At 41.4% G+C, this 13367-nt stretch overlaps 1 protein-coding gene across 2 annotated transcripts in view; it reads right to left on the bottom strand.

The window, feature by feature from the left end:
• Positions 1-13367, bottom strand: part of CLSPN (claspin) — a 36144-nt gene that overhangs the window by 18715 nt on the left and 4062 nt on the right. For both annotated transcript variants that reach the window (XM_008069186.2, XM_008069187.2), the window contains exons 2-8: positions 12791-12896; positions 11194-11642; positions 10141-10299; positions 8575-8652; positions 8193-8265; positions 6151-6259; positions 5408-5988 (exon numbers count right to left, since the gene is read on the bottom strand). In XM_008069186.2, coding sequence (XP_008067377.1) covers positions 5408-5988; positions 6151-6259; positions 8193-8265; positions 8575-8652; positions 10141-10299; positions 11194-11642; positions 12791-12896 — 1555 coding nt within the window. The remainder of the gene's footprint in view (positions 1-5407; positions 5989-6150; positions 6260-8192; positions 8266-8574; positions 8653-10140; positions 10300-11193; positions 11643-12790; positions 12897-13367) is intronic.

Genomic DNA, 13367 nt, shown 5'->3' with positions numbered 1-13367 from the left:
CCACGCCCGGCTGATTTTTTGATGTATTGTAGAGATGAGGTCTCGCTGCCCAGGCGGGTCTCGAACCTGCGGGCTCGGGCAATTCACTCACCTCAGCCTCCCAAAGGCGCGGGATTACAGGCTGAGCCACCGAGCCGGCTTCAGTAGTTTTATGACAAGCACCTAGATGTGTTTTTTATTTCCTTAGAGGGTCTTACTAGAAGAATGGAAGGAACTCTTTTTATCTGAGTCCCTAACATTAGCAGAAAAAATCCAACTCCAAAGGATGGTGTTTACATTACAAACAAAAGAGTAGGGAGAGAAGCTATAAATCTGCCTCTTTTATTTTATTTTATTGTTTTGGAGACAAGGTCTTTCTCTGTCACCCAGGCTGGGGTGCAGTGGTGTGATATTGGTTCACTATAACCTCAAACTTCTGGGTTCAAGCCATCCTCTCACCTTAGTCTCTCAAGAAGCTATTGTCTTTTGTACTAGTTCAGTAAAGTTGAAAGCAACAGGTGTTGGCAATGGAAAGGGAACAGAAGGGCAAGTCATTATTGGAGTCAATAGAATAAAAGAAATGGTTGGGTAGGATGATAACTCAGGATCTAAAATAACAGTGAGGTAGGAAGTGTCTTTATTTATAACTGGAGAAAACTAGGATACTCAAAGTTCTTTATCTCCCAACCATTGGTGCATCTACTTTCTTGTCCCTTTATTCTATGATGCAACTATCACCCTCTTCATCCTAAAATCCCTGCTCAAGTTCCTCTACCTCCATCTGTCTTCCCAGCACCGTCATGTCCTCTCTGTCTGAAAAGTCTCTGCCCCAGCTCTGCCTCAAGTCTCTACCAGTAGCTTGGGTCTAGAATTGTTCTTATTCCCATAGCCCTTAGACCAGAAAGTAGAGGAACTGAGGACAGAGATTATTCCCCATGTTATTGCAGGCAACAGAAGTAATACATTTCTCACACTACAAAGTTTAAATCCACATGTATTTTCTCATAGAAACCTTATTCTATACGATGTAAGGAAACTGAACTGTCTCCACTGCTTTTATTCTTTTTTTTTTTTTTTTTGAGTTGGAGTCTCACTCTGTCACCCAGACTGGAGTGCAGTGGCCGCTCCCGGCCACTGCAGCTTCAACCTGCTGGGCTCCGGCGATTCTTCCACCTCAGCCTTCCAAGTAGCTGGAACTACAGGCGCCCGCTACCACGCCCGGCTAATTTTTTTTTTATTTATTGTAGAGATGAGGTCTCGCTAAGTTGCCCAGGCGGGTCTCGAACCCGCGGGCTCAGGCAATTCACTCACCTCAGCCTCTCACAGCGCTGGGATTACAGGCTGAGCCACCGAGCCCGGCCATGCTTTTATTCTTAACCCCTTCCAATGCATTCACTACTCCAGTCGCCAGAAAGTACTTATTGGGTCATTTCCCTTGGTAAAAACCTTTCGATGGGCCTTTACTAACAAAAGGCTAAAGTCCAAGATCCTAGTATGGCATAAAAGCTCTGAATGATCTGGTCTCTGGTCACTAATCTCCTTTTAATTGTCACTTGAGCCAGCCAGAACACCCCATGCTTACTATTGTCTCTGTTGTTTGCAGATCTATCCCCGTTCCCAAGGCACTCCCTTACCGCTGTCTTGGTATCTTCTACTTAGCTTCTTTCAGAAGCTTCCTTGACTCCCTGTACAACATACCCTTTTTCCAGGCTCCCAATGCACCCTCTACAAGTGCATACCTTGATCACAGCACTTACCATCCAGTATTGTAATGATCTGTTTGCCTGCCTATCACTCCTAGTACACTTTATTTATTTATTTATTTATTTTGAGTTGGAGTCTCACTGTTGCCCAGACTGGAGTGCAGTGGCACACTCCCCACCACCGCAGCCTCGACCTGCTGGGCTCTGGCGATCCTTCCGCCTCAGCCTTCCAAGTAGTTGGAACTACAGGCGTGTGCTACCACACCCAGCTAATTTTTTGATTTATTGTAGAGATGAGGTCTTGCCAACTTGCCCAGGCGGGTCTCGAACCCGTGAGCTCAAGTAATCCACTCACCTCAGCCTCCCAAAGCGCGGAATTACAGGCTGAGCCATCAAACCCAGCTCCTGGTACACTTTAATGTCCTTAAGAGCAGGGACTGGCTAGGCATGGTGGCTCATGCCTATAATCCCAGCATTTTAGGAGGTGGAGGCAAGAGGATTACCTGAGCCCGGGAGTTTAAGACCAGCCTGCCTGGGCAACTTGGCGAGACCTCGTCTCTACAACAAAATAAAAAAATTAGCTGGGCATGGCAGTGCGTACCTGTAGTTCCAGCTACTTGGAAGGCTGAGGAGGAAGATTGCCTGAGCCCAGCAGGTTGAGGCTGTGGTGGCTGTGAGTTTGCCACGGCACTCCAGCCTGGGTGACAGAGTGAGACTCCAGCTGAAAAATAAATCAATAAATAAATAAACAGGAAAGCTGGGTGTGGTGGCATATACTTGTAGTCCCAGCTCCTCAGGGAGCTGAGGCAGTTTTGCTTGAGCCCAGGAATTCAAGGCCAGCCTGGTCAACATAGTGAGACCCTTGTCTCTTAGAGGGGGAAAAAAAAAGAAAGAACTATATGGGCTATAGTGAAAAAGTGTTGAAATATACACAAATGGATAGCATAAAGAAGCACTGAAATAATAGTTTCTGCTTCCATCATTATTTTTGAAATTGTTCCCATCAAGACTTTCATTAAACAACTTATTGTTGGCAGATGCTTTGTCAGTTGCTGTGTCTGGTGTATAAAATATGCTTAATGTGTCTGCTGATTGAAGGGACTGACTTTGTGGAGGTGGATAAAAGGACATACTTGAGGAAAGAAAGAGCTCTGGATGGTGCATATTGGGAGAATGTGAAAGTCCGTTTGACCGGGGCAAAGGGGGTTGTGTAGCAAAGCTAGCATATCTCCATTAGCAAAGAATCATGAGAATGAGCTGTTGCCCAGAAACACTGAAGGAAAGTTTTGTTATATGGTACTAGAAGTTATCTAAACAGTCCTGGATTGAGAGAAAAGGGAGGAAGTATTTTTTGAGTATCTACAATATTAGACACCAATAGATTCTTTATTGGTTACCTTTCTTAATTTTCATAGCCCAGGTATTATTTTGCAAAATGAAGATATTGAGATTCAAAGAGGTTGGGTTATTTTTTCCGTATTATATTTGACATATAAAGAGGCCTAGCACAGTGCCTGCCACATGATTGGCACTTATTTTTAACTTGTAACATGTTTTCCTTTAGAAATAATTGACATGAAAGTTGAGTTTCCAAACCAGCCTGTTCCATGATATACATGAAGTTAGAATCAACATTCATTCATTCATTCATTCATTCATTCAATACACTTTTATTTAGCACTTTGTTGAGTGCTATGTATACAAATAAGACAGTTCCTGCTCAGGCAACCCACTCGCCTAGGCCTCCCAAAGTGCTGGGATTACAGGCTGAGCCACCAAGCCTGGCCAGTTTTCCTGTTTTTAAAGAAAGATGCTTGGAGATGTCAAATAGCATACCCAAGGTTAAACAATTAGTAGAACAGTCTAGATTCGAATTCTGATCTTGCTACAGAGTCTAAGCTCTTAACCATTATGCCATACTACCTCTAGGCTGAGGAAGGAGCACCCAATTCTACCTAAGAGTCAGGAAGTTTATTCAATGTGGTAACACTTGAGTTTAATGTTGAAGGCTCATTCATTCACTCAATAAATACAAATGCCTACAATGTGTCACTCACTGAGGAAGGACTAGGATAGAGGAGAGAACAAGACAGGAGATTCCAACTCACAGTATAAAGGGAAGGCAAGGAACAAGTAATTATATCCACCTATTCTTCAAGCCTTCATCCACTGGAAGAAACTTAGCCCTCCTCTCAACTTCCATGCACTTTATTTTAAACGTTTCTTTCAAAAAGAATACTTTTCCTTTTTCTTCATGTTATTTTTTTCCAATTATCAATGACATGTTCATTAACAAAGATGTCACTACTTTCTCCCTCATATTACTATTATTTGCATATTTATCTCCCCTACTAAAGTGTAAATAGTATCTTGTTTTGAGTCAGGATCTCACTCTGTCACCCAAGTTTGACATAGTGTCACAATCACAGCTCACCACAGGCTTGATCTCCTGGGCTCAGGTAATTCTTCCGCCTCAGCTTCCCAAGTAGCTGGGACTATAGGTGTGTGCCACCATGCCCAGCTAACTTCAATTTTTTGTAGAGACGAGGTCTCACTACATTGCTTAGGCTGGTCTCAAACTCCTGGGCTCAAGCAATCCTCTCGCCCTGGCCTCCCCAAATGCTGAGATTATAGGCATGAGCCACCACACCAAGACTAAAGTGTAAACTTTTTGTTGTTGTTGTTGGAGTCTCACTCTGTCACCCAGACTGGAGTGCAACGGCCGCTCCTGGCCACCACAGCCTCGACCTGCTGGGCTCTGGAGATCCTTCCGCCTCAGCCCTCCAAGTAGTTGGAACTATAGGCGCGTGCTACCACGCCCGGCTAATTTTTGATTTATAGTGGAGATGAGGTCTCGCCAAGTTGCCCAGGCAGGTCTCGAACCCGCGGGCTCAGGCAATCCACTCACCTTGGCCTCCCAAAGTGCTGGGATTACATGCTGAAAAGTGTAAACATTTTAAGTGTAGCGTAAATGTCAGATTTATCTTGGTATGTTCCACAACATCTTGCATGTAGTAGATACTTTAATATTTGTTATGAGTGGAAAAAAAAAGACATTCAGTTTGCAGACAATTTAAGTGAAACAAAATGTTTCTCTTTACCTGCAAAAAAACTGAGTATTTTCTTGAATGTCTTAAGATTTGACACAGGGTTAGAGAAAAACTTAGAATTTCAGGCTGAAAATGCAGAAATATATATATTTTTTTGAGTTGGAGTCTCACTCCGTTGCCCAAGCTGGAGTGCAGTGGCATGCTCATGGCCACCCCAGCGTAGACCTGCTGGGCTCAGGTGATCCTTCTACCTCAGCCTTCCAAGTAGCCGGAACTACAGATGTATGCCAACACATTCAGCTAATTTTTTTATTTTATCGTGGAGATGAGGTCTCACCAAGTTGCCCAGGCTGGTCTTGAACCCCTGGACTAAGGCAATCCTCTCGCCTTGGCCCCACAAAGTGCTGGGATTACAGGCTTGAGCCACCACACCTGGCCCAGAAATAAATTCTTAAATATCATAACCCAATAATAATGTATCTCTTTTGTATATTAACTATTAATAGGCTTCCCATTTTAAACAAGGTTTTGCCTTGCCAAATTTATCTATGTGGGACTCAGCCCATATCTGGTAGTTATTGGTCTCTCCTGTTCCCTGTCATCCACAGTGGTAAATAATCAAAAGTTGCCAGGATAAATCACTCCAGGGAGGCTCCCCACAATTTAAAGAATTACCTCTGTTGGTTTCAGGTTTATCAAGTATCACAAAGGAATCTTCATCAGCACCCAGCCGAGGTTTAATGGAAACATCCACTCCCAGTTGCTTAAGTCTATCCAAACTAAACCTTCTCACTTTTTCAGGTGGTACAGCTGCTGATGATTTTGTTTGCTGCCTGGGATCTTCCACTTTCTTATCAGTTTTGTCTGTGTTTTTCAGGCCTTCTTCATTCTCCAGGGCATGAGGTTCAGATGCTACAAGCTCTCCAGCCTGATACTCCTCACTGTGCTTGTCCCTGAGGAAGCTGTATTCCTGTTGCAACACTGAGCTGGCCTCAGCTGAAGGTTTAGTGTCACTCTGCTTTTGTGTCTCTGGAATTTCTAACTCTTCATTTCTCACCAAATCATTTCTGCAAGACTCATCTGATCCAGTAATGACCTGAGGTTCCTTTGAAGCCACATATAATGCATTAATTTCCACTTCATTTTCTGTACCTGTTGTCTGCTCAGAACCTTTGGTACGGTGGTTACTATTCATTTCAGTTGTATTTGTGGTGTCCGTGATTTCTTTGTGAAAGCTTGACTGATACTTAGATGACCTAGAGAAGAGAAAGAGTTGGAGTTGAAAATTATCCTAAATGTAAAACATTTTCACTCCTTTGCATATAAAAATCAGTTTTAAGGGAGTGAGAAATCTGAGCTTTTTACACCAGATGTTTGCTACTGAATGTTCACAAAAATTATAATGAGAGGGTTCTTACTTCAGTAGTGCCATGGCATTTCCCTGACAAGTAGGCCGGGGTTTACGTTTGAAGAAATCATGAATGGTTTTATTCTCAGGCATATGATATGGAAGATTAAGTGCAGACTCTATAAAATGGAACAAAACAAGCAAATATATATATACTGTATATGCTGAAATGTCATTTCATATTCAGTTAATCAAACCATATAACAAATGTCATCACTAGAAACATAATTCTGCCTTTAACCAAAACAAGAGCTAAGTACAAAAAAGCCCACCAAAAACAGTAGCTTTTACACCTATTTATTTTATTTTTAATTATTATTTTTTTTTTAGAGACAGAGTCTTGCCCTGTCACCCAGCTGGAGTACAGTGGTACGATCATAGCTCACTGCAGCATCAGACTCCTGAATGCAAGTAATCTTCCTGCCTCAGCTATCTGAGGCTGGGACTACCAGTATGCACCACCATACCGGGCTAATTTATTTATTTATCTTTTAATTAATTTATTTTAATTAATTAATTAATTACTTTTGGGGGGTAGAGATGGAAATATTATCCATGGGCATTTGTTTCAAAAACTACAGTAAGGCCAGGCTTGGTGGCTCAGCCTGCTATCCCAGCACTTTGGGAGGCAAGTGGATTGCCTGAGCCTGTGGGTTTGAGACCAGCCTGGGCAACTTGGCGAGACCTCATCTCTACAATAAATAAAAAATTAGCTGGGCATGGTAGTGCACGCCTGTAGTTCTAGCTACTGGGAAGGCTGAGGTGGAAGGATCACCGGAGCCTAGCAGGTTTTCGCTGGGGTGGCCATGAACGTACCACTGCACTCCAGCCTGGGCAACGGAGTGAGACTCTGACTCAAAAAAAAAAAAAAAAAAAACCTATAGTGGATGCCTGAAACTATGGATAGTACTGAACTATATACACACTATGTTTGTTTTCTTGAGTCAGGGTTTCTGTTGCCCAGTCTGGAGTGCAGTGGCACAATCACAGTTCACTGCAGCCTCCAACTCCTGGGCTCAAGCGATCTTCCCAACTCAGCCTCCCAAGTAGCTGGGACTATAAGTGTGTGCCACTATGCCTGGCTACTTTTTTTATTTTTTGTAGAGATGGAGTCTCATTATGTTGCCTAGGCTGGCCTCAAAATCCTGGATTGCTCGAGCAATCCTTTCACTCAGCCTCCCAAAGTGTTGGAATTACAGACATAGGCCAATTTTTAAATCTGATAACTGAAAAGGCTACTAATTGACTAACAGGCAGGTAGCATATACAGTGTGAAACACTGAACAAAGGGATGATAAGTGTCCTGGGTGAGACAGCTTGAGATTTCATCACACTATTTAGAATGCCATGCAATTTAAAACTTATGAGTCACTTATTCCTGAAATTTTCTATTAAACATTTGTGGACCATGATTGACCATGGGCAACTAAAACTATGGATAAGGAGAGACTACAGTATTTGAAAACTTCCCAAAGGAATTCTGATGCAATCAGTCCACAGAAAATCATTAAAAAACTTCCTCCTTACCTCCACTACAGTGAACATTTCCTCAGATTATACTAATATTCCTAAGATTTTAGAACAATGGTCATCCACCAAGATAAATTCTGTTTTTTGGGTTTTTTGGGTTTTTTTTGAGTCGGAGTCTCACTCTATTGCCCAGGCTGGAGTGCAGTGGCGTGATCACGGGCCTTGACCTCTTGGGGGTGATCCTTCCACCTCAGCCTCCCCAGTAGCTGGGACTACAGGTGCCTACCACCACACCCAGCTAATTTTTTGATTTTTTTTTTTTTGTAGAGACAAGGTCTTGCTACGTAGCCCAGGCTGGTCTCAAACTCCCAGGCTCAAGCAATTCTCCCACCCTAGCCTCCCAAAATGCTGGGATTACAAACATGAGCCACTGTGTCTGGCTCACCAAGATCAATCCTAAACTTGATATCTGAGTTCACATTAAGAAAGTTAAAAAAAAAAAAAAGAATCCCCAACATCAAAGTTGAACTTACTAAGAAATACTATGATTTATCTCTAAGTTACTGTAATGGTTTGCATTACCTCGAATAAGGCGCTGAGTCTCACTATGCAGTTTTTTTAACGCTTCCTTACTTAACTTGGCTGCCTTTCTTTCCTTAAAGAAAACAAAAAGTGAGATTCATTAATAGGATAGATATTCATTCCTCAAGAGTTTTTTTTCTCCAAGAAAAGAGGAGAGAGAATAGTAAGCATTAATAAATTCAATACAGTATAAACTCAAGGAACTGATTTGCAAGTCTCAGAGAGTTAGTTCAATCCAATCTACATGTGTTTCTACTATATACAAAGCAATATATTGGGTACTAAGAAAATGACAAACAAGACAGAAAATTTATTCCTGAAAAAACCCATGATCTCTTGTGGAAAGAGATCAATATCACTAACATATAGGGCTCTAGCTCACTTTCCTCATGGTGTCTTTTGATAAGTCATTTTCTTCTTCAAATGAATAGACCCCATTCTCTGAAAATAATTCCTTTTTCTAAAAGAGATTGCAAGTTGATTATCAGGACAAAAACAACGCTCAAATAGGAGAATATTTCTTAGCTGAAGACTACTTTTGTACTCTGACACCACATTATGCTACATAATCAGTAATTATCAAATAGAAATTCTAAACAGACAGCATTCTATTATGATTAGAAAGGAGCTAGGGGTAGTGGCTCACACCTGTAATCCCAGCACTTTGGGAGGCAAAGACGAGAGGACTGCCTGAGCCCAGGGGTTCAAGACCAGCCCAGGCAACTTGGCGAGACCTTGCTTCTACAATAAATAAAAAATTAGCTGGGTGGGTGGAAGGGTCGCCTGAGCCCAGTGGGCGAAGACTGTGGTAGCTGTGAGCACACAGCACTCCAGACTGGGCAAAAGAGTTAGACACTAACTCAAAAACAAACAAACATAAAAATGTAAAAATAAATAAAAGAAGACAGGCTCGGTGGCTCAGCCTGTAATCCTGCGCCTTTGGGAGGCTGAGGTGAGTGGATTGCCTGAGCCCGCAGGTTCAAGACCCGCTTGGGCAGCAAGACCTCATCTCTACAATAAATCAAAAAATCAGCCGGGTGTGGTAGCGCATGCCTGTAATTCCAGCTACTTGGAAGGCTGAGGCGGAAGGATTGCTGGAGGCCAGCAGGTCGAGGCTGCGGTGGCCGGGATCGGCCACTGAACTCCAGTCTGGGCGACAGAGTGAGACTCCAACTCAAATAAATAAATAAATAAATAAATAAATAAATAAAAGATATCTCTGCTTACATCTTTACCTAAAGAGGGATAAATGACTCTCAGGGAGCTAAAGAAAATTTTTTTTTTTTTAAGTCAGAGTCTCACTCTGTCGCCCAGACTGGAGTGCAGCAGCACACTCACAGCTACTGCGGCCTCGACCTGCTGGGCTCTGGCAATCCTTCCGTCTCAGCCTTCCAAATAGCTGGACCTACAGGCGCATACCACCACACCTGGCTAAATTTTTATTTATTGTAGAGATGAGGTCTCGACAAGTGGCCAAGGCTGGTCTCAAACCCGTAGGCTCAGGCAATCCATTCACCTCGGCCTCCCAAAGTGCTGGGAACAATTGTTCTTAAGAAGAACAATTATGCTTCCACTCAGGGCAGCAATGTTTTAATTAATGCCTCTCCTTGATACCCTTCTTGAAACCCTATATAGTTCATTTCTTAAAGGCCACAGTATTATAATATTTATATGTCTGCCCCATTACTTACCTACTTCTTATCATACCATAAAGTATCTTACTTTTTTTCAACATTCCTAAAAAAGCAATAACAAAGTACTAGTTTCCAAAGAAGTTATCATGTCTATCACTTGTACTGCAAGTTTCCAAAATTACAACCAAAAAACTTAAATCAATTGGCACGTTTTTCTTCCGTTAAAAAAAATTAAGATTGTAACAGTAAATAAAAAAATAAAGCAAAGGTTAAAAGCAGTTGGATAGCTCTAATTGCAATCATGTTTCACTTGCCTTGTGCTTTTTTACTTTGTTTTTCACAGCTGCTCTTATTGAGTCTAAAGATTCTTCATCTTCCAAAGGAGAGTTATTTTCTTCCTCCAAACCAGTTTCAAAAAGGTCTTTATCCATAAGACAGCCACTATCATTAAATGGCTGTTCCACATCATCTTCCTGGATAATGCATAAATCAAAAGCACCAATCATTTTAAAATCCAACATCTTATGGCAATTTGGATCAGGCCAGAATAAGCCCATCTTTCATCAACAGACAAGTATATGGCATCTAGAACATTCTCTCTGGTTCCTAACTCAAAGTTATTCTTTGAAGTCCAAGCTGTGATTTTATGCAACTGTCCACAATTAACTTAACAAATAGTAAATGATTTTTTGAAAAGTCAATTAAATACTTATTAAGGAATTAGTTTATAAAATTTGAGAATAGTTTTTCTAGTTGTAAACAAGACTTCTGAGTGATGGATACATTTAAAAAATCCTCCTAGTCGGGCTTGGTGGCTCAGCCTGTAATACCGCGCCTTTGGGAGGCTGAGGTGAGTGGATTGCCTGAGCCCGCGGGTTCAAGACCCGCCTGGGCAGGTGAGACCTCATCTCTACAGTAAAATCAAAAAATTAGCCGGGTGTGGTAGCGCGCGCCTGTAATTCCGGCTACTCAGAAGACTGAGGCGGAAGGATTGCAGGAGCCCAGCAGGCGAGGTGCGGTGGCTGGGAGCGGCCACTGAACTCCAGTCTGGGCGACAGAGTGAGACTCCAACTGAAAAAAAATAAAAAAAAAAATAAAAAATAAAAAATCCTCCTTTAAAGTTAATTTTCTTCAGATCAGAAGCAGTAAAGAATTACTCCATGTACTCACAAAGAAAATCAGAAACCTAGTTATTTGGAAATATCCTCTGCATATCAAAAACAAGAACAATAAGTTTTAAATTTCGTAGCCCATTATGTCAATGCAAAGCAATATTCTGAGTGCAAAAACAACCTCAAGTACTAAAAGCAACTTTTTCCAAAATGTTAATCTACCTGAGCAATAGTAAATTATTCTTTAAAATGTACCTCATTTTTGGTTTCCTTCTTTTTTAGCTGCCTAATTTTTTCCATTTTTTTCTCCTCTTTTTCAAGTCTTCTCTTTGATTTTACTTTTGCTTTTCCTCCAGTTCCTTCTTTCTCATTTATGAGTTTTTTGGAACTCTTTCTGTGAGTGTTAAAATCCTGAGAGTTTCCAGATTGGAGACTCAACTCGGAGCAAGGTGTCACTTGGGTTTCAAGATTTTCCTGATACAAACACTTCTCCAGGTCACTTTCATCACTGTCTGTCAGAGTTTTATAAATCCTTTTGATTTTTGTATTCTTTCCAACATATACATTCTCTTTATTTTCCTCCTCAGCACTGTTACACGTATTTTTCTCTGGAGAGGCACTTGTGTCTTCTGTTTCAGATTCACTGTGATGTAGTGCCCTCCTGCTTTTCAATTTCTTATTCACAAATATTTCTTCGTCTGAATCTGGAGGAAACACAATTTTTAAAAAAGTATACAATCATTTGAGCTTTCTCCTAGTCCTACTACTTCTCAAAAATATATTCAATTATACAAGTTATATATCACCTTGAGTAGTTAAGTAACTACTATTAACAACTGATTATAGTAAAGCAAATCTAAAAATACATTTTGAAAAACATTTTTTCTGCAAAATTTATCTTACTGAGAAATGGAATTATACATATTTATAATGTGTAAAGTTGTTCTACTCCTTCTGGCAGTTGTTAAAAATCCTTTTATTATAAGATAAATGCATTTAACCAGGCAATGTGGTAAATATTAGACATTTTATACATTCAACAATAGAAATAAAGTTTCAAAAAGGTACAAGCACTATTATTTTGTTTTTATAATAAAACAAACAATAGCCGGGCTCGGTGGCTCAGCCTGTAATTCTACGCCTTTGGGAGGCTGAGGTGAGTGGATTGCCTGAGCCCATGGGTTCGAGACCCACCTGGGCAGGCGAGACCTCATCTCTACGATAAATAAAAAAAAAAAAATTAGCTGGGTGTGGTAGCGCACACTTGTAGTTCCAGCTACTTGGAAGGCTGAGGTGGAAGGATCGCCTGAGCCCCAGCAGGTCGAGGCTGCGCTGGCCGGGAGCAGCCACTGCACTCCAGTCTGGGCAACAGAGTAAGACTCCAACTCAAAAATAAATAAATAAATAAATAAATAAAACAATAAATTTGGGGCATTAATAACTTAATACATCAGCTAGCTACAGTGGCTCACGCTTTTAAGTCCAGCATTTTGAGAGGCAGAAGCAAGAGTATTGCCTGAGCCTGTGAGTTCGAGACCAGCCCAGGCAACTTGGCAAGACCTCATCTCTACAATAAATAAAATTTTAAAAATTAGCCGGGTATGGTGGCGCGTGCCTGTAGTTCCATCTACTTGGAAGGCTGAAATTGAAGGATCACCTGAACTCAGGAGGTTGAGGCTGCAGTGGCAGTGAGTGTGCCAGTGCACTCTACTCTGGACGAGAGAGTGAGACTCCAACTCAAAATAGTAAAAATACTTAATACATCAAGAAAATAATTAAATTAATCCAATCTACTTACAACCCAGGCTCCCATATCCTTTTCCTAAAAATAAAAACACTGAATATTACAAACCTCCTTCACTCAAGGGTCCAGTTGTTTCACAGCTGCCCTGTCCACTATCTGAAGGACTCTCTGGTTCTTGTGAAATGATTTTTGGATCATTGATTTCTAGGTGAGCCTAGAAAATGAGAATATACCTTGCATTAACCAACAGGTGACAGAAAGCTCCAGATACATAATGACATACAAATCATCATGAGATCATCAACCAATACAGTGGTTCTTTGAAGGGGTGACATTGAGAATTACTAGACAACAACAAAACAGAAATTCATTGTTCACCTTTCTTTTTTTCCTCCCAGAAAGTAGGATTTATTAAGAGGACAAAAAACTCCCAGAGAGGGAGGGAACCCAAGGGGGTTACCCCATTGTTCACCTTTAAAAGATGCTAATTAGAAACAGCTCTTTGAGCCGGGCTCAGTGGCTCAGCCTGTAATCCCGCGCTTTGGGAGGCTGAAGTGAGTGGATCGCCTGAGTCTGCGGGTTCGAGACTGGGGAACTTGGCGAGTCCTCATTTCTACAATAAATCAAAAAATTAGCTGGGCGTGGTAGCGCATGCCTGTAGTTCCAGCTATTTGGAAGGCTGAGG

This window comes from Carlito syrichta, unplaced genomic scaffold (genome assembly GCF_000164805.1).
Source record: "Carlito syrichta isolate Samal-C Ts95f unplaced genomic scaffold, Tarsius_syrichta-2.0.1 Scaffold311852, whole genome shotgun sequence".
Lineage (NCBI taxonomy): Eukaryota > Metazoa > Chordata > Mammalia > Primates > Tarsiidae > Carlito > Carlito syrichta.
This window is presented reverse-complemented; position numbering and strand designations above follow the sequence as displayed.